Source organism: Lepidochelys kempii, chromosome 10 (genome assembly GCF_965140265.1).
Source record: "Lepidochelys kempii isolate rLepKem1 chromosome 10, rLepKem1.hap2, whole genome shotgun sequence".
Lineage (NCBI taxonomy): Eukaryota > Metazoa > Chordata > Testudines > Cheloniidae > Lepidochelys > Lepidochelys kempii.
In genome coordinates this window covers 30,336,361-30,362,862 of record NC_133265.1, presented here as the reverse complement: position 1 = coordinate 30,362,862, position 26,502 = coordinate 30,336,361, and the positions used below count along the sequence as shown (strand labels likewise).

Genomic DNA, 26,502 nt, shown 5'->3' with positions numbered 1-26,502 from the left:
CCCTCATCCACCCTATTTTAATGTTCAAGACTGTGTCCCCTCCGTTCACTCTACCGCTATCCCACTCGTATTCTTTCTGTACACTGAGGCCCTTAATGAATAGCCCCTAGCTATGTTATGGCCATTTTATCTTACTAGATGTTTCCTTTCTGACTGCATCACGGTGGGAAGAGAGATCTGAATTTCCTGCCAAGACAATGGCAGGGGTCTCATCACTCAGAGCAAGAAGGTTGGCTTGCTTTGTATGTTCAAGGAATCTGCCAGGGCTGTTAATGGAAAAGGAGAAGCCATCTAATTGCATGCAAGCAATGATGCTTTTGGGAGTTGGTGCATGAGGAACAATTGCATCTAAGAATAGTGACATTTTGGTACCTTCCCTTTTCTTTCCTAATACAGGGAGAGGGGTTTTATGGAGTTAGGCTTGCAGCTGTGCATTGGCAGCCATGAGGTTGGTAGCTGAATAAACAGACATTCAAATGATCCTTTTATAGTCATAGGGTGATTCTCTAGCTGGCTTTTTTGCTGTGGTGTTTCCTGTGCCAAGGTTGCTTTCATGGCTCTTGCTACAGTAATTAGCCTATGAAGTGGGCAAATGACCTTCCCTATCTTCTTCTCCATGTCCGTTACCTTAAGGTCCTTTGAGCGCTCAGCACTGTCCTGCACTGCCCGGCTGTGCTCCAGTGGGGGGCGTAGGTTTGCTGTTATTGCCTTCTCCTGCTTGTCTAGGTCGCTGTTCACTTTCTCCAGTCCCGCTAGCAGCTGGCGCACCTGTATGGATGCAGCGTCTAGATAACCAGAGGATGTTGAGTTAGAGGCCATGGGAAGTAGGGGCTGGGGTTAGACCCAGACACAGAGAGAGAGAGAGAGAGAGAGGGAGCTGGGTGAAAACCAAAACCGCAGCTCCTACTACCGCAATCCTGCCCCCAACCCTTGGACCTTTGGGCTATTAGAAATCTGCATCTTAGCTTGGTGGCTCCAGTCTGTTTCTTGATGTTGCTCCATGGCCAGCATGAAAAAAGCCATTGCAGGAGGTGCTTCACCATGCACAGCTGGGGTCCATGATACAACTGAGGCACAGAGACTGAGTGACCTGCCTGACTCCCTGTTCCAGCAATGCCATCCCATTATTTCCGTGAGAAGAAAATAAGATGGTCACTTGTGGTGGCTGTGGCAACTACTTTATCCCATTTTACCTTTGAAGAGAACAAAAGTGCTGGGAGCTGTCAGACATCCATATAGCTGACTACAGAGCAAACTATCTTCCGGCAGGATGAAGAGAAGGAGAAATCTCTTGCAGGTCCTGGCCAAGAACATATGGAGGACCAGGTGACCCAAGAATGGAAGCCAGAGCCCACTGCCACCGGTTCCAACTGAACTCCCAATATTCTTTGGTGCTCCTGACCCTAGGACTCTGCAAAGGCTTTGTCAAAAGGATCCAGGTATGAAGACTCACCTCCAATGCCATCAGCCTTCAGCCTTTCATAGCGTTGCTGTAATGCATTCTTGCTGCTGGCTGTTTTCTGCTTCACACTCTGATACTGACTGGCAATGCTATACAATGAGACAGTGTGTGAATTGAGGTTAGGGCCTGTTCCTTCACCCTTTCAGTGTCATATGCATCCAGTTGGCCAGTAACATCAGGACTGTCACCCATGTGCCATCGAACCTATTGTCCCTGCCATATGAGAGAGCATTTCACCATAACCAAGGGACTTCTCCTACTCACAAGGGTGCATCTCCCTCTCTGGACAAAGCCCTGGATGGTGGTAGCATGACCCAACCACTGTTGTTCAGCTGCACTGAGCCCCTAAGCGTGGGCAAAGCTGGTGTCCTTTCCAGTCCCCCTGCAGAGGAAGTGGAGAAAGGGGCTGCCTTGAATTGCTTTCTGGCAACCCGGCTCTGGTGCTGGTGGATGGGCAGAGCAGGGCTGCTGGGTTCTGGAAAGAGCCATTTGCTCCTCCTCTGACAATAGCAGGGTTGCCATAAGGTGGAGACTTGGAGGGCTGTGAGGGGAATATAGGACAGTCCCACTAACATTGCTGTGTCGAAACAGTCCCTGAATCTGCCTGGCTGGTGTCTGTATTTGTAGCACTAAGTGTGAATGGTCACACAGCACATTTGAATTCTGGTCACGTGCCACCTGATGCATGCTGGGCATACTCTAAGAAGCTTCTGCAGCTCACAAAGTGCTTTATCAAGGAGGGTCAGCAACCTTATCTCCATTTTCCACTGAGAGAGAGCAGCCTTGACCACTGAGGAGCTAAGTATATTTAATAGCTTCTTGTTGCATTTCTCTCTCGGGACAGGAAGGGTTTAGGTTTCAGAAAAGCTAGGAGGACAAACTGCCTTGGTCAGGCCTTAACCCTAGAGCGTGGCCCAGTGAAGCACTTTCCACCCCTGTGGATTCACTTCCATGATTCCGTGTTGCTTTGGTTCCGAAAGAGCAAAGTGTTACCCACGTGTGTCTTAGGCACAGCAGGAAGGAGAAGCTCCAATCACACCCTAGCTCAGGCTACACTGAAAAGGGACCTGACTGCACGTACTTGTCAGTGAGAGCTAGCGCTTCAGGGTCTGTGGGAGGAATCATGAAGCAGACCCCTGGGATGTGGATCTTGTTTCCTGAGTTGTCTGTTACATCCCAGATGTCACCGTCGTTCTTAGTCAGGGTGTATCGGGCTCCACGGGTAACCTGGCCCTAGGGCAGAAATCAGTCACAGCTGCCAGTCAGTTAATAACTACCACCACTCTGGTCTAGTACATGCATGCCTGGGACACAGGCCCGGGTGGGGCCCTGTCTGGCCAACCTGGCTAACACACAGCCCTACAGCTTTTCCCAGGCAGGCATGTGTTCCCACCCCCGCCATCAGGTGGGTAGTAGAGGTTCTTAAAGAAAATACAGCGTGTTCCCCTTTGGGGGACCCACTTGCCTGCTGGCAGGTTATAGATCAATGCACATACAGAGCTGCTAGCACCATCCCAGTGTCCAGGCCCTAGTACGAGCAGCCACACCACCACCATCTCTGCAATCCTCAGAGTACCTCTGTACAGCCAGGGGTGTGTTGAGCTTCCTTCAACAAACTCTAAATGGCCACAGCGAGCCTCAGGCCCCTACCCTTCCCTGGTCCCTCTGCTTGCTAGCAGGAGAAACGGCCTTTGGGTCTAGCTGCTAATCTCATCTGGATGTGGGATGGGTTAGATACAGAGTGCTTATCTTCACACCCTGTGTGTGGACCACATAAGCCTCTTTGGGATACCACCTCCCTTAATCCTCCCAGTCCTGCTCCCGCCCCCTGCTTGCATCACTTTACAAGGGATGGTTACACCAAGGAAACTCCATTGTGAGGATGGGGTTGAGGCAGCACAATGCAAATAAACTCCTTTAAAGGGGCTAGTTGGGGCTGGCAGGCTCCAGCCCTGCCTTTTGTATCGGTGCTGTTCCTTGCCTTCCCTAAGGTGCAGGCTTGTGGCTCCGCCATGGGTAATCTCTCTCCCCTGCTCTAACTTAGCCAGATTGCTTTGCTTCTGTCATCCTGTGCACTAGCTCCTCCAGCATTGCTGTCACACGGCACTCAGCCAGGAGCATGTGCAAAGGATCATGGTGGAATTTATATTAGCAAAGGGAGACAGAGAAGTGCTTGGGGGTTGAGTTTAATTAGTCACAAGGTGCCTGCGCCCCGTTATTATCCTGGACTGGGCAACAACCACCAGGAAGGTGCACAGCTTCTAAATGTGACAACAGCCAACCTGGGAGTGCTCCACAGGCTACAGGTCAAGGAGGCTCTAACTTCAGGAGGCTCCTTATACAATGTAGCGTCTTACTTGAATCCCATAGAGTCTCTGTAGGAGAAATGACCCTCAAGGCTAGTTATGTCTGGCTGCTGTCACAAGCCACAGTCGTGCCCCGCCACATCTCCTCTCTTTTCCGGGCAGGGCCAAGGCCTTGGCCAGAATAAGTTATATTTTAATACCTAAGCACCAGGAAAACTCTCTCTCTTAACCAGGTTCCCATTGAGTGGGAGGCATGGAATGGGTGAGCCATTTTCCCTGCAGTGCCCCCGCCCCGTAGCCCCAGGATCCGGTTGTCGGAAGAAAGGTTTACCTCCTCGCCTTCGTAGTCACAGAGTGCCTCCACAGGGATGGGCTTGAGCGGGCTCTCCCGGCGGTACTTCAGAGGCAGCACCTGCAGGCTGTGCGTCTGCAGGGACTTCACCACTGCCTCATACTTGTCCAAGGCCTTCTCCTGGTCCTAGGGGGAAAGGAAAAGCCATGACGAGGTGGGAGGTCTTAAAATGTGCCGCTGCCACCCGTGGACCACCAGAGGGCTGTGCATGTGGCATGTTGGCCATGGAAGGGAAACCTTTTCCGCCTGAATGGGCCATGGAGACAGCTGCTGGGCGAGCCTGAAATGCTCCCTCGGGCCCTGGCTGGCGGAGCTGATTTGTAAAGCCTGGACATCATCTCATCTACTCTGGCCCTTTTAAAAGAGATGTTTGGTGTTGAATATTCACACTGCAAAATGTGAAGAAATAGGAAAATGTTCTCCTCAGCGGTGATGCCTTCCCTTCGCAGAGGCTGAGGTGCTGTTCAAGTCTCGGTCTCCTGCTGGCATTTCCCATTTCCACAGGCAAGCGGCGCTACTGTTGCCCATGGGCACTGAGTGGAGGGTGTGAGCAACCTGAAGGGGAGAATGCGCTTGTCTGCTCTTTCCTCTCCTTAACTGCGGTGGGCCATTGCCACAGCCACAGCGGAGATGTGCAAAGGAAATGCTTGTGATATCAGCAGGAGAGGGGAGCTTGTCGGGGGGAGGGAACGAGAGAAGGAACACATATGAACTTGTCTTTGTTATTTGGCATTCACTAGTAACACAGACATTGAGGGTTTGTGTAATAAGTGAGGTGTGACAGCCAGGGGCCCAGTGCCTCCTAGGGAGACAGTGGGGTGGGACCAGTACAAATGCGGCCACAACCAGTAAACTTCTCTAAGGACATGTCCTTGACCAATGATCAGAAAGAAAGTTTGCTCACTGCCCAGCACCTTCCCCACCCGGGATCATACGCTTACCCCCAGCCCCCAACACTTGGGACCAGCATTGAACCAGAGGCTGGAGAGGGGTTTGGGGGCATGGGGAAGAAGGAGGGTGGCTGGCTGCCTGCACTGGGGTGGAGGCATGTCTATTACTGCGTGTGTTGGCTGTGCAGCGCTCTGGCCTGGGAGCAGCCCAGTTGCTCTGCCTGTCTTTTCCCTGGGTGGGTGGCTCTGTGGACGAACGTTTCCCTCGGGTGGTTCTGCCAAGTCCCATGACGATCTAATGAGGCTCCCAACCTGAGCAAGTAGGAGTGTGATGGGAGAATCCCAACAGTTCAGCCCCATGCTCCCTCGTCTCGTCATGGAAGATGTAGTAGGAGGCCAAAGGGGAAGACGGGGTGTGGCCAGCACAGAACAATGAACAGGTGACTGCAGAGGGACAGAAGTGTCCAGGCCTTAGTGCCTGCCATGGGCAGAGACTGGGCAGCCCACCCACCCGCTTGCACCCTTCTAGGCAGCACCTGCTCTGATGCCACAAAGGTTCTTCCCATCACCAAGGCCAGTGTCATGCTCTTCTGTTATTGTGCTGCTACTCACATCCAGCTCCCTGAGAAGCGACTCTAGCTGGTATCTGTCCTTGAAATCAGGGTTGTATTTCTGGTCCAGGTCTGTGTCCACCTTCTTCAACAGCTCCTGGGCATCCGTAGCATTCTTTTGGAACTGCAGGAAGGCCAAGCAAGACTTGTTTAAAAGAGAACCCCCAGCTGGCAGAGAGATCTGACCCCTGCATGGGCTAAGGACAGGTGGGTGCTGTGTCCTCTCTGAGCCTGCCGGGGGCCCGGCCTGTGAGGCTGGACCAGGGCCGAGTGAGCCCCAGGGTAGCAAGGCGCGTGGGGGTGGGGTGGTTCCTTTGCAGCCTCATCCAGCACTTCCTCTGCTCTGCTCAATGCTCGTTGGGGGTGGTTGAGAATTTGGCTCTGTCTTTTCATGTCTCTACAGTGTTGGGCTGATGCCCTTTGGTACTAGGCTGGAGGAGTCTTGCAGGAAGAGACCCAAGTGCCCTGCAGCCCCTGAGCCACTTCTTCTCAGTAATCCCCCCGCCCCCAAGGGGAAGACACATGAGCATCCCTCCGTCTGTTTAAACATCCCACCATGGATCATTCCTCCGGGTGTTAGCACACCTAGGCCCCTGCTCTTGCTCTGCCTGTCCCCATGCTCGGAGTGTCTGCATGGCCCCATGCAGCGCCCCATGCCATCAGGCAGTTCTCCGGCAGGGAAGCAGTGAGGGCCGGGTTCACCCCCTGCCTCCAGCCAATGTGGAAATATCACATTGGGATTCCTCCAGCACTGCCCTGCCCCACCTTAGGGATGTGGGGAGTGGCTTGATTGTTGAGAGGCAGGACAGCTTAGGACTTGCTCCCCTCACCATGAACTGTCGGGGACCAGCCCTGAACCTGCATGGCAGTGATCACCCTGGGGGAGGTGCGACGTGCCTGTCTGAGACACACCCTCAGGAACGGATACCACCCCCTCATTTCCCATCTGCACTTGCTCTGTCCCTCCCTCCCTCAACTGCTTCTCTTCTCAGGGCCCTCTGGAATGTGTTCTTCCCTGTTCCCAGTCAAGCCCAGAGTTCCTGGGCACAAAGGTGTTGAGGGCTCTGGGAACTGAACTGCTCCCTGGGGTGGAAAAGGGAATTCGGACAACAGAAGGCAGTAAATGAACCCCTCAACCCCTTTTTCATGCTTGAGGATTTCACAGCAGAAGCTCTGCTCGCTGGGAGTCTTATTCTAGGGTTATCTAGAGTGTCTGAGCCTCACGTTCACCAATGCATTTATCCTCACAATGCCCTTTGGACATTGGGAAGTATTGTCCCTGGCACAGGTGGGGGATGAGGCACAGAGACTCAGGCCCAGAGCCTCAAAGGCTCTGTTGGTTTCAGAGACAGGAGTCTAAATACCTTGAGGATCTGGGCCTGAGTGACTTGCCCAAGGTCACACAGGATGCCTGTGGCAGGCAGGAATTAAACCCAGCTTGCCTGTGCCCAACCACAGAACCAACCTTCTCCTCGCGAGTGGTTTCTCCATCTCTTGATAGCTTCAGAATGAGTCTGGTGCCTCTCTGGCTGATGTGCTTTAGTCAAACACAGCTTACTAGGCTCATTACAGGGTAACTCTGGCCTGTGCTATGCATGATCACAGTGTTCCCTTTGGGCTTTGAAATCTATGAAACTCTTGAGTGTAGTATCCTGGCTTTTAGCATTGGCAGATAGACACTAGAGCACATGGTGCTTGTTCCCCACATTCACAGATCCCTCAGAACACAGCATCTGCTCTCCCAGGGACCACTGAGAAGTAGGAGCCTTCCTGGCCTACGGGCTCTGGTACCTGGTGATAGTCCTCCATGAATTTCAGATGGCTCTCCTCACAGATCAGCAAGTTGAGATACTCCTTCCAGTCAGCATGGACAGCCTCCATGTGAGCCTATGATATAACGGGAGCAGCCGGCATGTTACAAAGGCTTGTTGCCTGCCTCAATGGGTGAATACCAGCTCTGGAGAAGAATCCCAGGGAGGCATTTACTTGGTGACACAATCGTAAATGGGGTCTGAGACCAAGAATAGTAGCAATGGGTAGCAGGAGCAGCACATTAGCCAGTTTTCCTCTGGGAACTGAAGGCTTGGAAGCAACTCGCCAGATTGCTATGGGGCTAAATTCTCTCTTGGTGTAACGCCACTGGAGTCAATGGAGTTACTCCAGGAGTGAACCTAACCAAACATGCTTGCTACCCAGGGGAAAGTGCCACCTTCCATTTCCACTGAATGAATCCTCGTGGGCAGCCTAAGACCAGAGCCGGAAATCCACATGTCCGAGCAGAGTTGCTCGGGAGAGCGAGCTAGAATATGGGACACATTTTGGGGGACAAATGTGAAAAAAACAAATGGTTTTTTTTTCTTTTTTTTTTAACCAGCTCTGCTTGTCAGGGGAGGAACAAGATAACAGGCCTGGCGGAGGTGGGGTAATGGGATCTCTGTTTTACCCAATTTATACACTTGTAGTAGAAGGGAGCCTTTTGGTTGGCATTCGGCAGCTCAGGAAGCCATGCAAAGCTGAGGAGCCATTATAGGGTGAGTGCCAATACAGGACAAAGGGCAGGGGAGTTTTCTCCATGGACTGTCATCTCAGGGTGCTGGGTCAGGGTCAAGTAGGCATTTCCTGGATGGGATGGTGTTCTCTCCAGGGTATGCAGGGAAAAGACATACCTGTTAGCATTCTCAGGGACACTCACCTCAATGGGGTTCTTCCCAGGGTGGTTTTGGGCTAGTAGCTGGTCTCCTTCCGCATGCAGTTTGTTGACAGCCTCCTCTCTCTCTTCTAGATTGCAATTGATGAAGTTCTAGACAGAGGCAGTGAAGGTGTCAGGCTCAGAAGGGAATGCTTGGAGGGGACCCCTTACTAACAGACCAGAACACAGGAACCCAGCAACAGCAGGGGGAAGGGACCCTGGCTTACACTCCAGATTTTACATACCTTAAAATGAAGGGGTCTGACTCCTTGGTGCACTCAAAACAGAGAATCCCTTAAGGCCAGGAAGCCCCAGCCCTGCCCTGCTGCATCTTGGCCTCCTCCTTTCCTTATAGTTGCTTGTAAAGTCTCTGAGCTGGATTCTCTCCTTGCTCCCACCAAGGTAAATCCAGCGTAAGCAAGAGGAGAATCAGGCCCTATGTCAAGACAGGTATTTTCATTCTTTTTTGTTTTAGGGCCTGATCTATTTGTACATGTAATAACATCAAGCCCTATCTCTTACCCAGCCCTTTGCAGCAGTAGATCGCAAAGTACTTTACAAAAGTGGTCAGTAGCGTTGTTCCCATTTTACAAAGGGGGGAAACTGAGGCACAGAGCAGGGATGTGAAGTCACCCAGCTGGTCAGTGATAAAGCTAGCACTAGAACCCACAGGTCTCCTGAGTCCCAGTGCAGTGTTCTCCCCCTTAGGCAACACTGCCTCCGCCTTTTGGTGTAATCCTCCTGGCCAGGAGATAGCTGGCGAGATAGGCAGGTTTTGTGTGCCGGGGAGGGTATACACAGACCTCGTACTGGCGGCGTCGGCTGGGGTAGTCCAGGTTGCGGTCACTCCAGTCGTAATGCATTCTGTCCTTGGCCTGCTGATCCAGCCAGTAGAGCTTGTTCGTGCAGCGCTGCATGTAATCCTGCAGGGAGTTCAAATCCTGCTGCCGCTGCTGGGACCCTGACTGTCAAAGGAGAGGATTGCAGAGGGTCAGAGCTCACCGTCCAGTCATGGAGTTGGGGGAGCAGCCCAAGGAGGCCACCTGCTCAGAACTTTCCTCTGCAGGGGGGGAGGGGGAGTTGTGAGGACTCTGTACCCCCCTCCCCACCAGTAATGAGCATCTCTGGGCCATGTGTCTCCCTCTTACACGTCCTTCCCGTGCTCGCACCCCCTTTCCCCAGCTCTCTGGTGCTTAGCCACCAACCTCCGGCTCCCTCAGGGCTGAGGGAGGTTCTTACCAGCAGCTTCTGGTATTTCACCTGGAGGCTGCTCATATATTCCTGCAAACAAGGAGAGAAAAGCCAGGCATGAGAAGGGCTGAAGAGCTCAGCTGGAGGGCAAAGGGGGCTGGATCTAGCAGGGGGCATGTCGGGGGGCTGCCCCTGAAACTCAGCTCCGGGTACAGGTGTAGCTTCAGGACACCCTGCAGTTTGGGGTCTTTGGACACAGGGCTTGGGTTGGGCCCATGGCACTGCAAGCAACTTTGGGTGCTGCTCTCCCCGTGTTCTTGGAAGCCTGTCCTTCCCTCGGGTGCATCTCCTCTAGCTTGGCCTGAAGTTCCTGTGTTAGTCTAAAAGCTTGGCCTGTGCTCTGCAATCCCGTGTAGGAAGGGTTGGGCGGGGGCAGAGGCAGGGTAGAAAGAGCGAAGACTGGCACAGGGAACACCAGCGAATGAGGCAGAGACGGGCCCTACCTTGTCCCGTTCCTTGCTGATATGCGGCCCAATGGCCATCACCTCATTGTGGAAGATGTTGTGCTCTTCCACTTGACTGTTGACTAGCGGCAGGTCGGTCCCAAAGCCCTGGCTGTTCAATGTTTCCTGGCGCACAGAGAGGCTAAAGTTAGCAACAGGCGTACCGGGAACCACCCTCCAGCTCTGCTGCCCACCTGCCTCGAGCTAAGGCAGAGAGACCCCCAGCCTGGGGTGCCCTCTTCTGCTTCGTTGCAGTGGGGAATGGGGCAGGTTTGGGAAGTCTCATGGGAATCTCTGCTCCCTGAAGACCTAGAAAGAGCCTTGGCTGAAGCACTCAGCGTCATGAACGGCGTAGGGATCTCTGAGCCAGACCTCCTCTTTCATCCCCCCACGTCACATCAGAGCAAGGGGCACTCAACACCTCTAGGACGACCTTCTCATAGCACAGAGGCAGCCTGAGAGCTGGTGTGAACATGGCCCACTTGCAGCTATGCAAGGATGACCCGTTCTTAGGCTACAGGGTGTCAGCTGGTGGCCTGGGCTTTCCCCTACCCCCGCCCCTTTACAGCATTGCACGAGCTGTCTCCTCGAGCGTCGAGGGCCAGGTGCTGCCAGATGGTGGGCATCCCAACGAAGGTCTGATCTAATATAGCAGTCTCCATGTTCCTAGGAGGCAGCCCTGGGTTGCACTGTGAAGTGTCTCTTCTCCAGAGGCTAAGATGGGCCTGCTGGGAGTTTGGCTAGCGGCGTCAGTGGGAGAAGGAGCAGCCCAAGACTGCAAGGTGCTAGGGGACGAGATGGGAAGCAGCGCCTGCCTGTGATGTGAATTCTAATAACCACCGCTTGGCATTTCCCAAGCATTGTACAAACCTCCGTCATTGCAAGGGCCTCCCCTCTCCCATGCTAATGGGCCCGTTCCCCTTTGGAAGCAGCAGAGCCTGCACAATGGGCAGAACTGCAAGGCCAGCATGGCCTTCCCAAAGCAAAGTGCTAATTAAACAAGCGGCAGCTCAGGCTGGATTTGGGGATTTGCATAGCGAAGCTGACACAGCAGTTTGAATAGCAGCAAAATCAACAGTGTGGAGCGACCAGTTGTGTCTGTTATTGTGCTGGATGTGGCTAATGAATACAGCGGGCATCGTAGGCCAGCCCTTGAAAGGAGTGAAATCGTCCTTTCGCTCATAAGAACTGACCCAAAGTCCCCGGGATTGTCTGAATGAAGTGCAATTCCGTTCCCCGTCACTGAGCAGCCACGAACAGCAGCAGAGGGCATTAGAACCCGTAAGGTGTGGCTACCACACACCAAGGCAGCATCCATTTGTGCCAGATCCTCAGCTGCTGCGAACTGGCACAACTCTCTGGATCTCTGCTGATTTACACCAGTTCAGGACCTGGCCCTTACTTTTTCTATCTGTCTAGGATGAAAAACAAATGGGTTCAAGAAAATGAGAAGAGAATAAAAGAAGGTGATGGGGGAAAGACCAAGACCAAAGCTAATACCTAGCTTTTATATGGTGCTTTTTGGCTGTAGACCTCAGAGCACTTTACAATGGAGGTCTGTGTCATTATCCCCACTTTACAGATGGGGAAACTGAGGCATGGAGCGGGGAAGTACCTCTCCTGAGGTCAACCAGCAGGGCAGTGACAGAGCTGAGTATGGCACCCAGGTCTCCTGAATCCCAGTTAAGTGCTTTATCCACTCGGATGTACTGTCTCCAAAGGAGGCTTTGGCCATATTTAGTCTAATTTCAGGCATCAGTGGATGGCCACCAGCATCAGTTAACTTTAGCAGACAGGGCAAACTGCGATAAGCCTTGATCAGCAATGGGGCAGCTTACCCAGATTTCAAGCACGTGCAAGCTACACTGGTAAAATAGTGCTCTACCGTAGGGAGATCCATTGGTGCAGCTTCGCCCAGTGGCTGGCCATGGATGGCTGTCCTCAGAGCAGATCCCCAGTGTAGCTAAAGCCTCAGTTAAGGACAGCTGCCCACCCATTCTCTGGTCGTTTTAAACCCATTCCAAAACCCTTGGAGTCCTGGATTCCACTCTAATATTCCCAGCCTTCCCCATCTGCCCCCACTCAATACATTCCGCTGTTGTGTGTGCTCCATGCCATGTTAAGCTGCCTTGATGGTTTGAGTGAGAGCTCCTCGGTGTGTTCTTCCATGGGAAAAAAATTCTGGCACCCACATGGCAAACTTTTGGTGCAAGCCCCTGTCTCCAGAGCTGCCCTGAGGGTCGCTGCAGGCAGGCACAGGTGTTTCAGGGGCAGATGCTGGGGTCACTGTACCTGTTTCTCATCGATCACCTTGGACCAGTTGACCTGCGGCTCCACGTCCTGCGGAGTGAAGTTGTAGATCTGGTCGTGTTTCGCACGCAGGTTTGCCACACGCTCCTTCAGCTGCCGGATGCTGAAGAAAGGGAGAAGACAAGCTACTCAGGGGCATCAAGGATGTAGTAGTTGGGCTGGTGTGATCAATCTCTGGGCTGGCACAGAGCTGGTACCATCAGCTCTGGGTCATCCTCCCTCCCCAAGTCCCCTGGCACATTGGGAGAAGGGGGCATGGTCGGACTGCACTGCCATGTGATCTTTAATAACCGCTCAGGAATGTGATTTTGCATCTCACCAAAAAGTCAGCATCGACTGCAGCACAGTGCTGGGCCACAAGGTACCGAACTGACCCGAGGGAAGAGTGGCACTCGCACCCCTTTTTTAACCTGGGAGGGTCTCCCACCTGAGTACGGCCCAGGGCTGACCTTGCTTAATGTGAGAGCCCAGGCTAAGGTGGTGTAAGTACAGACACACAAAAGCCCTCTTTAGGCTATGCTGTATCTGTGGTATAATCAGAGCTATGTGAATAATTGATTTTTCAGTTGGGTGGCCTGAACTGGAAAAAAAATCGTTTTGGGTTGACTAGAAACAAACATTTTCAGCCAACCAAAATTTCCAGCAAACTGGATTTTTTCAAACAAACAAACCAACCATTTTGTTCAACCCTAAATGAAACATTTCATTTTCTTTTCAGGTTTTTTTAAAATGACAGTAAAAGTCCAAATGAAAAGGCGTTTAGAATTGAAAAATCAAAATGTTTCATTTCTAAAATGTCAAACCCAAACATTTCCGTTCTTTTCAGAATTTTTTTTACTGAAACAATTAGGCGAATTCCACCCAAATCCATGAAATGTTTCCGTCCACCTGAAGGTGCGTTTTTTGACCAAAAAAACATACAGCCATAAATGTTGCCCAACTCTAGCTATACCATCCAGTGCCCTCCCATAAGGAGTTACAGAAATGCCTACTGGCCTACGAGGGGTGTCTGGCTAGCCCAGCACCATGCATGCAATTAGGGTCCAGAACAAATTTTGTCCCCACTGGACTCACTCTTCTGTGATCATGTCACCCTGTGGGTGTTTCATGTGCCTGGCAATTGCTGCATCCCCATCCAGAACGTAGAGGAGTTTATCCGACTCGGACAGTTTACTTGCTGTGTGGTCCTTGTATTGAGCAGGCTGGCCGGCCTTGAGCTTGTGTAAGTCCTGTGGATGCAACGAGAAAAGGATGGTGAATTGGCAGAAAGAGCTGAAATCGACAGCAGCTGAATGGTGGAAAACAATACAACATAAAACTGCCCAGTGCATGGAGTTATTACATAAGGGTTGGTCATACAGCCTGTGTTGTGAGGCGCAGTGTGTAAGGAGGGGGGGCACCCGTGAACAGGATGTTAACCTCCACACACTGGCCTCCTCCCCAGCCACAGATGCTCAGGAGCAGGACTATAGATTGCCTGCGTGGGAGGCCAAGGATAGAATACCTTTGGGCAGGCTGAATGTTGCGGCTAGGCTCATTGGAGAGAGCTGAACCCCAAGCTGGAGTTGTCTGTTTCCTTCTCCCTTGATGTTCATGTCTGTTGTTTTCTCGTGATCACACAACTTGTGACTAGACCTCTTTCTGAGGAATCCTTTCACTAGTTTATACGGAAATAACAGGAGGCCATGTAATCTATTCCACTCCATAGCAAACCTCTTCTGAGACCCATTATCAAGTCATAGGTAACTGAGGTCTTAGGGTTTAACCTCCTAGCTTCATGAGACTACATTTCCTCCTCTTTATGTCCCTTTCATCTAACCACTCTGCACTGGTGTTATAGGGCCAGTGTTGTAACATGTTCCCCAGGATAGATCTTCAAAGCCACCAGGCATCCCATCACAGAAGCGGCTCTGCTGTTGCTGTGTATAGGGGACATGATCCAATAGGATAGTCCTCACAGTTATGATATGTAATCTATTTTTTTTTAAACAAAATAAGATAGGACTAGAAATATATTTAGGGCCATTAGTTTAAATGACAAGGGTTGGGGTTTTTCCAGGGGGGAGGGGAATGAAGGGGGTTAAACCTTCTTCATAGTCTGGGGAATCTCCCACCCTTCAGCACTGTGATGGTTGTTAAGAAATGGGAAATGAAACTGACTGTAAATAGAAAGTGAAACTGACCACCTTAATTTCACTGTCCCATGGGAGTGAAATGCAAATGACAACCACACTGCACAGAACAGCCTGAAGTCGACAAAATTCTGCAAACCCTTTTGGCTATAGTGATCAAAGGTGTTCTCAATCACACGAGCGGGGAAGGCAGCAGGTGCACGTGAAAGGAAGATGGATGCAAAGAGGATCCTCCAAGAGAAGGACTGGGCTGCAGACTTGGTGTGAAACGGCAAGCTAACGGCTAAATGCAATGGAAGGAAAGCTCCCTCACTAAGGTAATTGCAATCGAGGTCAGGATGAGGGCCCATGCAGGTGAGGGTAGGTAGATGTGCATTCAGGGAGAAAGGGGGGGTGGAGGAGGTGCATGCATGGGATGGCTGTATAGGTGTTGGATGCCTGCAGGGTGGTGTGGCATGTTTATGGAAGGTGAGTAACATAAAGAGAGGCTGTCTAGGGATTGGATGATGTTGGGGGGCAATCCTCCAGGGAGAATGGGCAGCGTGGGCAGGATGTATTGGGAACAGGAGCCTACAGAAGAATAGGCGTGGGGTGTGCATGGGAAGGGGTGTGGCTAAGTGTGGTGGCGTTTGAGCACAGGGGCAGCTCTTACATTCTGCATTCGGGAGTCAGCTTCTACAATGTTCTTTTCCACCTGGTCGGCATTTTTCTGCAGCCGCTCGATGAGCTCTGACAGCTCCTTGCTGGAGATGCTGTGGGGAGAGAAGAGCAGAGGAATTGATGCCGGTGACTACAGGAGAGTGAAGCGGGAGACCATCTCCTGAGCTGCTGCCAGGCTCCGGGATATCTGGAAGTGCCTCGCCCTGGTGGCAGTGAGCCAGCCCTGCTCTCTGCACAATGGCCCTGACCCCATCTGAGGGAGGGAGAGGGCTCAGCTCAGCCTGCCAGGCACTGCAGCTGCACATGACTCACTGCTGCCTTTCTAATAGTTTCCAGAATGCTCGGCTGCCCTGCCAGGAGGGGCCAGGTTATGATCTCCCACGCAGCAGGATGGGAGCACCTTGCCCTCCCCACCACAGCCAGGCCTGGCCCTGCCTCAGGAACTAGGGGCATGACCTCAAGAGGGCACGGGGGAATGGGACAGCTCCAGAGCAGGGGGAAAAGTGACTCTAGGGTGGGGCTCCCTGACTGATCATTGTGTGCACACCCCCCATCTCTCATGGCAGAGACGATACAGGCCGATGGGAGTGAAGGCAGACCTGCTTGTTTACTGAAGCTGCTGGACACTGATGGGACTCCGTCAGCCTCCCTGGCTTTGTAATTCCCAAATACAGCCTGTGATGGTCAATCACCACCAGCCAGGGTGTCCCCGACGTTCTGGCCCAAGCTGCAGTCTGAGGTGGGCTGCTGGCTGTACTACGCCCCCCTTCAAGCCAGCAGCTGCTCCAGAGGGGCAGCACAGATATGGGTGCATCACCTCCTTGCTCCAGTCTAGCAGACACTGGGAGTTGCTCCATAGAAAGCTGCTCTGTGCATTCAGCAGAGATTAGGTCGCAGCTAATCCCAGCCGGTGCAGGTTGTCCCCCGTCAACAGCAGCAAGAGAGAGGGAGTGATCCTGGCCATGTGGATCCAGGGCTGGTGTTACCTGGCCCTGATACCAAAGTTTGAGGATGGGACGCAGGGATTCTCCTGCCTGTGCTGGGTAGGAGGCAAAGGACTACCGTGGATTTCTCGGGGGAGGAGAAGGACAGAGTGTGGCTGAATATCAGCTGCAGAACCAGCTGGACTGGCACCGTGGCCAGGAAGGAGAGCCCAGCAGCACAGGATGGGCTCACGCCCATACAGCCAGCTGGATGTGGACATACACCTAAGGCCACATCCTCTAGTTACACCACTGCCTTCCCAGTGTAGTCAAAGGGGAGGCACTGGTGTAACTCCAAGTCAAAGCTGAGCTGCCCTTTTCTTCCCCAGGTGCTTGTTAATCAGCAGCTGTCCTGGGCTCTGAAAGGCAAGATGTATCTGGGTGAGCCATACGGGTATTCAGAGGGCTGCATGTTACAGAGCATGGATGGGGCATTTCCATGGGTCTGCAGGAGAGACAGGTTCACTGAGGATGGAGGCATGGAGACAGAATGTCCGATCCTCAGCTGCAGTGTGTTGGCATTTGCATCAGCTGCAGATCTGACCCCTGGTCTGCACTGGAGGATTCCCTCTTGTTGCTGGCTGGTCACTACAGCTGACTTAAGCACCTACTGTAGCTCCCTGAGCAGCTGGCTGTGTGCTCCCCACAGGTCATCACAAGTGAGGCTTCAACCTGGACGCTGTTGGCAGCCCCTTAGCCAGGTGAGTCAAGAGAGAGCTCCTGCTCCAGCTGGGCCAGTAAAAGCCATGCTCAGCAAGTCCCAGCTGGAAGTTGTCCACCCTTGGGCACATCTTACAATCTGCCCTTGGAGTCTTGTGCCTGAGGTTGTTCGAACATGTGTCTGGAACATGATGCGGTCCATGGCCTGAAAGAGCTCTGTGGGGCCCAGATGAGCCTCCAGTGCCCGAGGATCTAGCAAACCCAATAGCCACCAGCTCGGTAAGTGCAAAGTCTCCTGGTGTGGTCAGGCTCCATGACAAGCACTGTACATTTCCACTGCAGTGTATCAGCTGCAGGAACGGGCCAGCAGCGAGGATGCCGTCCTTGGCAGGCAGGGCTCCTCCTTCAGCAGCAACCCTGACTTCCTAGGCAAAGGGCATCCATGCTGTAAGGAAAGCGCCTTGTTATCTAAACCAAACAGAGGGGGACAGGCCCACCCACCTCGGCTTTGTCCATGTGGGCACTTGCCCAAGGAACCCTTCTCCCTCCTTGAGAGAAAGACAGTTTGTCCCTGCAGGGCAGTGCAGCTGGAGGAGCCTCACTCACCCACAAGAGAAGCCTGGCTGACGTCAGCGGGACAGCGTGCATGAGTGCGAGTTAGCAAGATCAGGCCCCAACTGACTCGTGATTTATAACATAATGAAGTGCTCGGGCTGGTGGCCAGAGCTGCAGTTCACAGGGAGGTGCATCTGCCTTTCCATACAGTGATCCTGGTCATCTAGTGGAGGCTCCTTGTTTCTTGCCAGTGTTTGCTCATCCACTGACTGTTTCATACACTGCTGTGGTTTCCGTGCCACTCGGTAGCATTCTACCCCAGGCACTGGCTGGCTCCGGAGTGCAGTGGGAACCGTGCCCAGGCGTTTACACCTGTGCAGAGCAGGTGTGGAAAGCTGCCATTCTGATGGAGTGGTTTTCACCCATGCAATACGCCAGGGTGGGGAGCTGCACACTGCAGAGCGATGGCGGCTCAGGGCCCAGCGGCTCATCTTGCTTGACAGTCCCTGGTGGTGAGGAGGTGGAAGTGAGAGGATAGTTTGCCCCTTTCGAAGCTAGACACAAGGAGAGCCCTTGGGAACCTTCATCCCCTTGTTTCACTGAGCTGCCACGGCTGTTGCAGGAGATCTGATCCCACGCACCCACTGCAGCTGTCTGATACTTTGAACTGGTGGTGCACAAACCACTAGGCTCTTAAGATCAGCCCTGTGATGATGGAACAAAGCACAAGCCAAGTGGAACCAGAGTCCCTGCCGCAAGCCAGCATTTAGGCCTCAATTTGGTGCAGAACCCACGATAGGGAAGATGCTGCATCTCTCTCACCCTGAGGGCACCGGGGGCTGGCTCACTCTCCGACACAAGTTCCAACTTGCACCCCTGGCGGCAACAGCCTCGGCAAGAATAACACCAGCAGTGAAACACCCTAGTCACACCTTCTGTGCCTGGGGAGGGGTGGCATAGAGCTGGCTATACTGGCCCTGTACCTGCCAGGGAACTAGCTGCAGGTGTTAGTGGGGGTGGGGCGGGGAAGACTTTTTGGCCACTTTACAGACATGTTGCGTCTGCGTAGCCAGTGCAAAGTGGCAGCTGCCGGAGAGTGAATTTCCCCCCTCTGGGTATGGAAGACTTAGTGATGGCTTAGGCTGGCTATATCTTCTGTCCGTTCTATCAGTCTGCAAGTGGGAAACTGGCGTGATCAACTGCCCCTTACAAGGGGTGAACCTTCAGTTTCTAAAGTAACCGTTCATTTCCTGGCAATGAGTAGAGCAAGCCCCATCTGTTGCTATTGCCTGGCTTGCTGAAGGCTCCTGAGATGCTTCATAAATTATAGACAGAAACCACCTCACTCAGGCCCGAAGAGGCAACAGCACAACGCTGCACATTAGCATCAGTTGGGACCTGAAGAACAGGGCATCCAGCCGGAGCCAGCAGGATTACTGAGTGAGGCAGGGTGTAATTAGCTGAATGGGCACATGGCCAAGACACCAGCTGCAACGCTTGAGCAAAATGTCAGGGGATACTGAGTAATCCCAGCCAGCTTTACAAGACCTAGCAATGTCCACAGGCCGGAGTATAGGCCTGGTAGCTAGGAAGTCCTGAGTTCAAATCCTCTCTCTGAAATCAGTTTGTTTTGTGGCCTTAAGCAAGACACTTAAACCTCTTGGCAATAGATAGTTTCCCCTCTATAAAATGGGACTAAAGAGTGGTGGAAAGCTTAACGTTGATACAGTGCTTTGAATATATTAATTGCTCAGTAAAATAATTACAAGATCAGGGTTTCATATTTCATCCAAAGGAGGGCACCCATAGCAGCATAAAGTGACGACACAGCCTAGCGGAACGCTGCTCAGTGCCAGCCCCACTGGAAGAGCACCAGTCCCATAACCCCACTTCTCACAGCACCTGGGGTTTCTGTGGCAGGGTCCCATTAAGGCCTGACTCAGCTCAGGAATATGCAATATGACAAGACCAGAGCCTCAGGCAAATGCAGCCTGGGATAAAGATGAACCAGGAAAGTATCTTAGTGGAACATGGACTAAGTCTGGTTCTGAAGTAGGAGAGGCTCTCATCCATCCAAGCTCCTCAAAGCACTAAGCTTAGCTGTCTGCTTGAGCAACACCCCTTCACTCCAAACTTAGCAGAGGATTTTATAATGAGCTGTCCAATTCCATAGATCAGGTCAAAACTCTCCGCAGACTTTGCACAGATATAGGGCCATGCCATGCCCTTCGTCTGCAGGCAGATCTCCCAGTAGCACCAATGGTTGGAGGTCAGGAGGTGGTCTTGATGTTCTCTCTGCAGCTGTGTGATTTCAGCTGCAACATGATCTAACCTAAGTGCTTGAGAGCTTTTGGAGGGACGTGCATCTCAACTCTCAGTTCCTGCACCATGGGCCATCCAGGACATGAGTTCTGCCATCTTGTGATGTGGCCAGCCCCCCCGTAGCTGACTGGCATGAGGGCTGAGCTGTGTAGCACGTACTAGCCAGGCGTAGTTAGTGCCCTTTGCAAAAGATCAGAAAAATTCACCCCTCTACCCATCACCTACCACGTGCCCCCCTGGAATCCTGTCCCAGCCAGTAGGATTCTTGTGGCAGTGGACACACCTGCTAGCATTTCCACTCACCCTCTGAGCACAGTGTTTGGCTCTGTTTTCCTTTATGGAAGCCAGGAAGCTTCTGTCTGTCATCACATTGCTGGTGCTGGTTATTAGCTTAGTCTCAGCATCTGTCACTGTCTCTCTGTTTAGCAACTCTTAATTAACAAAGTCCTAGCATTGCTCCCGGGCCTCTTAGAGCAGCAGCGAATGAACGGGGTTTTAGAGAAGAGAATAACCTTGCCATGTGCCTTTCAAATCACATCAGATGTGTTCAATGCTATTGTTAATGCCAGGCTAGAATGGGGCACTCTTAAAAGGACAGAACAAGGTTTTCAGAAGAATTGCATGCACAAAATGTATGCCCAGTCGTGCATCTAACGTGCAGGCAAATGGTGCAATTGCTCAGGCAACCTGGGTGATCACAGGCACAAACAGCAATTGTGCAGACATGATTTGTGCGCGCAATCATAGTAGCTGCATGTGCACATGAAACGCTCAATTGTGTGCCCAACTCTTCTAATATTCAGAGGTGAAGAATTATCTAGGACTGTGGTGCCTTGTGTAAGTTTTTCTATGAGCCCCACAGACGAAATGGGATTCAAGATGTTGAGAGAGAAAAGGTCCAAAGAAGTGATACCCTAGGAACTCATAAAGGGCCTAAGCTACTTCCATTAGTGCTAACCCCCCAGTGGAGTTCCTCTGGATTTACATCACTGTCACTAAGATCAGAATCTGGCCCACTATGTTAACGTGGACTATGCATGAACAGGAAATAATAGACCCCATTCTGAGCACAGAGTGGTGTGACTTCAGGCAACATGCTCAAAAGTGCATAAATCCTATTTTCAAAAAAGACTTGGGGACAGATTTTCAAAGGTATTTAGATGCCTAAGGCTATGTAGATAGACACCTAATAGCTGATTTAGAAGTGCCTGGGCACCTAACCTCTATTAATTTCAAAGGGAATTAGGCACCAAGGTGCTTTTGAAAATCCTGCTAGGCACCTATGATTATCTCTGGGCACCTAAATACCTTTGCATTTCTGGCCCCAAGCCACTTTTGAAAATGACCCTAGACATCCGACTCGAAGTTATTACTGGTCGGAAACCTCCTTGGACATAAAGGTGAGTGTCACCGCAGATCCGCTTGGTGTTGTCATCTGACTGCTCAGAGGTAAGTACTGCTGCTTGCTGACTTTCTCCTGCAGCTGCAAGCAGTTCATATCCAAGAAGAAACTGCCTCTACAGAGTCTCAAAATAGCACAAATCCACATGGCTGCGGGGAAAGTACTTATGAGTGAGGAGTGAGCCAAGGGAGGGCTTGGGGAAGGGATGATAGGATATGCCTAAGGGGAGCGTGGTTTTCTATCGCAAGCCCAGGTTTGTTTGTGTGTCTCCATCTAGCAGGCGAGGGAAAGGCCCTGCATTATGTCTGTTTTAGAAGCAGTTTGCAATGTAGCCAATGATTTCATTTCCATGGAGCCCTCTCAGTGCAAGGAGTTGATTAGATTAAGAGGAGGATTACGAGGCTCTGTGTTCCTAGCAATGCAAAGCAATGTGCTGTGCAGATACTCCCCAGTATTTCTGAGCAGCTCTGTTCGGATGCACTGGGTAACTGAAAGGCCATTGAAGACGTTGACCTCGTAGGCTCTTTCATTGTGTTTGACTCCTGGCAAAAATACCCATGTCCTCTTTTAATGTAATAGTTCAAGGGGTTGGATTTAAATGCCTCTATAGGACTAATGTTGGCAGAATTCTAGAGGTTATAGATAGGGCCCTACCAAATTCACGGTCCATTTTCATAAATTTCACTGTGATAGCATTTTGAAAATCTTGAATTTCACAGTTTCAGGTATTTAACTCTTAAATTTCACGGTGTTGTAACAAAACATGAATATGTATTTTAAAATGGCAAAATATAATCACGTAAAGCCCTTAAGACTCAGCATTTCTCAAACTGGGGGTGCCAACCCAAAAAGGGGTTGCAAAGCTATTGTAGAGGGGTCACAGTGTTGCCATCCTTACTTCTGTGCTGCCTTCCAGAGCTGGATGGCTGGAGAGCAGCAGCTGCTGGCTGGGCCGGGTGCCCAGCTCTGAAGGCAGCACTGTGTATGTTTGTATACTTTTACCATATAGTTATACTTTTATAGTATGGGGTAAAAGTACACAAAAAAATCAGTCTTCACGGGAAAGACCAGATTCCACAGTTTGTGCCACATTTTTCATGGCTGTGAATTTGGTAGGGCGGGACCATAGTTATAGATGGGCACTGGGAACCAGGACTCCTAGACCTGCCACTGAATCTCTGAGACATTTTAGGCACATCACCTGGGCCAGATCCTGTTAAGGCTCCTTCCTTTGGCTATATAGCACCTTACTCCACATGGGATCCCAGTAGATCTGATTCTCCACTTGCCTCCATCAGTGAAAACCAGGAATGACTCCAGTGAAGTCAATAGAATGATACTGGTGTAAAACCAGCATGAGTGAGTGAAGAATCAGCTCACTAGACTTTGCCGGGGCCCTCGGGGGAGCAAGTTACTGTTCATCATGGGCAAGCAGGTCAAAACCTGGTCCCGTATCTCTGTGGGCTACAACTGGGCAATGGGGATAAAACATCTTCCCAACCACAAAGGGGCATTTCTGAGGGTTCATTAATTAATGATGGCTGTTAATAATAATTAATAATGTCTAGCTCTTAGAGATGGAGCACTTCTCTGTAGATGTGCTTTGAGATCCTAGGAGGAAAAGAAAAGCAAATGATCATCTTATGATCTTATAATTCTCCGCTGTGATCATGAAAAACCCAGAGTTACAGTGCATGGTGGTTTGGTCGAATGGTATGTTGCACCATCTTGCCTGTCGGATGTCTATATTTTCTAACTAGTCCCAGTTATGAGTCTAAGAGGTTTAAAGCAATGTCTCCTCCATCTCCCTTTACAGTCAATTCCACTGTATGACCCCTTGCCCTGTGAGCATAGAATCATAGAATCATAGAATCTCAGGGTTGGAAGGGACCCCAGAAGGTCATCTAGTCCAACCCCCTGCTCAAAGCAGGACCAATTCCCAATGCTCTGTTCATTCAGTTCATTCAGCCTGGGAAAGGGGCTGAAAATCCCTTTGCAGTGATGTGGGAAATAGCGAGTTATTGGCTGGCTGGGCCTGCTAAGATCCTGCAACAGGAGGTGAGCACGTGTATTAATACAACTCCAAACAGGACAAGCCAGATCCTCAGCCGGTATAGCTCAGCATAGCCGCATTGAATTACACTGATTTGCACTAGTTTAGGATCTGGCCCTGTGGGCCCCTGCATGGCACACAAGGTGAGACAGAGAAGGTATACACAGCCCTTTTCACTTGCACAGGCAGGTTCCTGGCATTTGAGCCCCTTGAGCATGATTCTCCACTGCCCCTTGAATCATAATTTACAAAATGGACATAAGATGCTACACTGCGGAGTGGCTGGATTTCATACCCTCTCTGGCCAGGCATAAGTGAAAGCACAAGGCTTATGGCAGTTGAGAATCGCTGCCATAAAATAGAAGGCGCGTGGTCATGTGGATTAGGGGAGTCATTGCTGTCCTGCCTGCCAAGCATCTTGCTAGTGACATGGGGTGGCGGTGAGCATGCCCTGCAAACTTTCCGAGGCTGTGGTAGCTGCCACTCCTTTGCATGCTTTCCCCTGGCAGTGCGGAGGCCTGCCCCCCGGCAAGAAGAGTGCTGTCAGCTACTGCCATCTTGGGCACAGCTCCTTAGTCTCTCCAAGCCACCGGCGAGACCTGTGATGCAACAATGCTGAGCAGAATCGGCCTGATCGTCTGAGAGGCTTGGTGGCCAGTGAAGCTTTCTGGCTTGCGTCATAGACCATTCACCAGCCTCCCGATGATGCTCTGGCTTGGCCATGTCAGGAAACCTGCAGGGGGAACCTTTCCATGCTTCCCAAAGAGCAGCCCTCAGGAGTCCTCTCTGACCGCAGAGCCTTTGGGAACTGCAGCAATTCTTGGTGCTGGCCTGCTCTCTGCTGGAAATGCTCAGGCTTGTTTCATAACTACGACTGGAACAACAAAGGGACGCAATGCTAATGAAAAGCAGATGTGGCACGCAATCATCCTCGACAATGGGACTGTGCCATGCTTTGCTTGCTTGGCTTGTATTTTTTTTTATTAAGTTGGTGGCTGGATTGCTTCCCGTGGGGGCTCTGGGCCCCTCTTTGGGAGGTGGAGAAGAGGCTGTTGGTTTATTTGCTGGACCCTTGGTAAAGGAGAAGATCATGGCTCTTTTGGCTTGGTGTTAGACTGTTCTAAACAATTCAGAGAAGGGATGCACTGATCTGGTTTTCTGAAGCTGCAGCCACAGAGGGCTTAGGCTGGAGATACTTTGCCGGGCTCCTCCGCGCTGCCTACTTGAAAGAGTGAGTTTGAACAGTGAAACTAAACCCTCTCCACAGCTGAGATGTACAGTCCGATTAGAGAACAGCCTCCCCTTTGTCTGATGGAACAGTGCGTCCATCATGGGCCAAGCACGGTGCCCCTTGCTGGGTTGTTACTCAGCTCTTGGCTTCCATGGGAGTTTGTCTATGAGGGTTGAGTGCCAGAGAGCTGCCTCCTGCAGCAAAACCCACAGGAGAGGGCTCAGGTCCCTGACTGAGCCGTTCGGGGCAGGGTTTGCCGCCCCATCGGAATGATCTGCAGGGCCCATCTCAAAATTGTATTGATCCTCCAATATGTGCCACCTCACTCGCTCTGTGCCCCTGGCATTGACCCCCCCATTTTCTGTCAGCATGGCTCCAATAGAGTTCCCATGGCTACCACTTGACGGTTCCTGTCTCTGGGACTCTATCTTAATGGGGTCCCCACTTCGGAGGGAACTCCGTGGGTCAGGGAATACAGTCTCCATGGGGCTAATAGAGGGGCCAACATGCCTCTCCTTCCCCCATGGCCATCTTCTCTAAGGCAGGGCTGCCCATTCCCTACTCCCAGCCTGCCCAGTCCTGACCCCTCTCCTAGAAAGCCTTTTTGGGGTCTTGGGGAGGCATGGTGCTGCGATGCCATTCGGAAAATGGCATGTGAATGCCATTTTCCCCATTCACATGGAAGAGGGGAGATCTCGGCACAGAGGGATGCCTTCCCATGTGGCCTTGAGGGCACAATCTGGCCCTGAATAAGGACCTCTCTATGCAGGGAATGGCAAAGTTATGTTCATTGAGTCTGGAATCCATCCCTCGTCTGGATCAGAAAGAGACTGCCGTGCCTCGACAACATACACGCACACACTGCTGCTGTATAATGGGCAGGAAAGCTACAATACAAGCCAATGAGACGAGACCTTCCAAGGAGGATACACGAGTTTTGATTAAGGAGCTGAGATACAAGGGACAGAAACTGACCTTTGGGGAGGAGCTGAATCAACCTGAGGGCAAATTGTCCTTGCAGATGGCCACTGAAGTCAGTGTAATGAGAGGACAATTTGTATGGTAATTTGTAAACTTTTTATTAGCCTTACAGATGTTTTGTTAGAAGTAACTAGCAGAGGGCAAGTCCGGAAAGATTTTGTGAAGCTGGTGTTTAGAGCAGGTGAGAACATGTTTCCATGTGTTGTTGGCAGCAATTTGCCACTCCGTTCTCTGCTTCCTTCAAGCAAGCACCTTAGCAATACAATGGGTATTTGCAAACTGCAATTTAAACTAGGGACCAGCTCCTTAGCTTCAGTGGAGATGCTCTGATTTATACCAGTTGAGGATCTGGCCCAGGGAAATCTAACAAAAACCTTCCACTGTTTTTAAGGTGCGTTTTATGGTTGACCCCCTGACCCTAAAATCTTCCTGCCCCAAACTTGCAACAGAACATGTTACAGGACAACGAATGGGGAAAATCACCTGAATTTTAATTAAACTTTAGATCTGACCTTTGGCCTAGTGTGTAAAGAATTTCATCTTATTTCTAAACCTCTTAATCAACAAACCTACCCAGGTAAGTAAATGTTTGTAAAGAAGTGTTAGGTTTATAATTTACACTAGACCTGTTTCTCAGATAGCTTAGTCTTACTTAGGAATAAAACATGACAACAGAATGATTTGTAAGGAGGTGAAGACTTATCTCTGTATCTTGTTTGCTCATCATGAGTCAGCTATCTATCTTTAGAGAATCAGAACAGAAGATGTGGACTGATTGCTCGTTCCTGCATCATGGATGTATACAAGCACATGATTGGTGCAGCACTGGGATACACATCATTGTTGTTGTTGTAAGACAGAACCTGAGAAGTCAGTCTTCTTTACCCTATATTCTTTCCACACTTCATCAGTAAGATGGTTCTCCCACTTGGAGGAGTGATCTGCCAGATGAGTTTAGATATGCTATACTTGAGTAAAGTATTCATTAGAGATTCCAAAAGATGTAAGGAAATGTTTAGTGAAACTAGAGCTGATTGGAAAAAGTTTGTTCACTCCATGGAAAAATTGGACAAAAACAAAGAACCTTCTGTTTTTGTTGAAAACTGAACATTTAGTTTTGGATGAAAACTAAAAAAAAATTTTGGCTTTTCCATTTTCTGCCAAAAGTTGAATAATTTTAAGGAAAGTGTATGCTGTCCATGAAAATGT

The 26,502-nt window shown here is 51.0% G+C and overlaps 1 protein-coding gene across 2 annotated transcripts in view; it reads right to left on the bottom strand.

The window, feature by feature from the left end:
* The window catches only part of PPL (periplakin), a 56,114-nt gene that overhangs the window by 14,597 nt on the left and 15,015 nt on the right, over window positions 1-26,502 (bottom strand). The window contains exons 2-14 of one of the 2 annotated variants that reach the window (XM_073362560.1): window positions 15,099-15,198; window positions 13,389-13,543; window positions 12,297-12,417; window positions 10,005-10,130; window positions 9,550-9,591; window positions 9,114-9,275; window positions 8,314-8,421; window positions 7,413-7,508; window positions 5,623-5,745; window positions 4,100-4,246; window positions 2,544-2,695; window positions 1,454-1,551; window positions 628-785 (exon numbers count right to left, since the gene is read on the bottom strand). In XM_073362560.1, the coding sequence (XP_073218661.1) occupies window positions 628-785; window positions 1,454-1,551; window positions 2,544-2,695; window positions 4,100-4,246; window positions 5,623-5,745; window positions 7,413-7,508; window positions 8,314-8,421; window positions 9,114-9,275; window positions 9,550-9,591; window positions 10,005-10,130; window positions 12,297-12,417; window positions 13,389-13,543; window positions 15,099-15,198 (1,588 nt within the window). The remainder of the gene's footprint in view (window positions 1-627; window positions 786-1,453; window positions 1,552-2,543; window positions 2,696-4,099; window positions 4,247-5,622; window positions 5,746-7,412; window positions 7,509-8,313; window positions 8,422-9,113; window positions 9,276-9,549; window positions 9,592-10,004; window positions 10,131-12,296; window positions 12,418-13,388; window positions 13,544-15,098; window positions 15,199-26,502) is intronic. The other variant, XM_073362561.1, reaches the window with a different exon arrangement.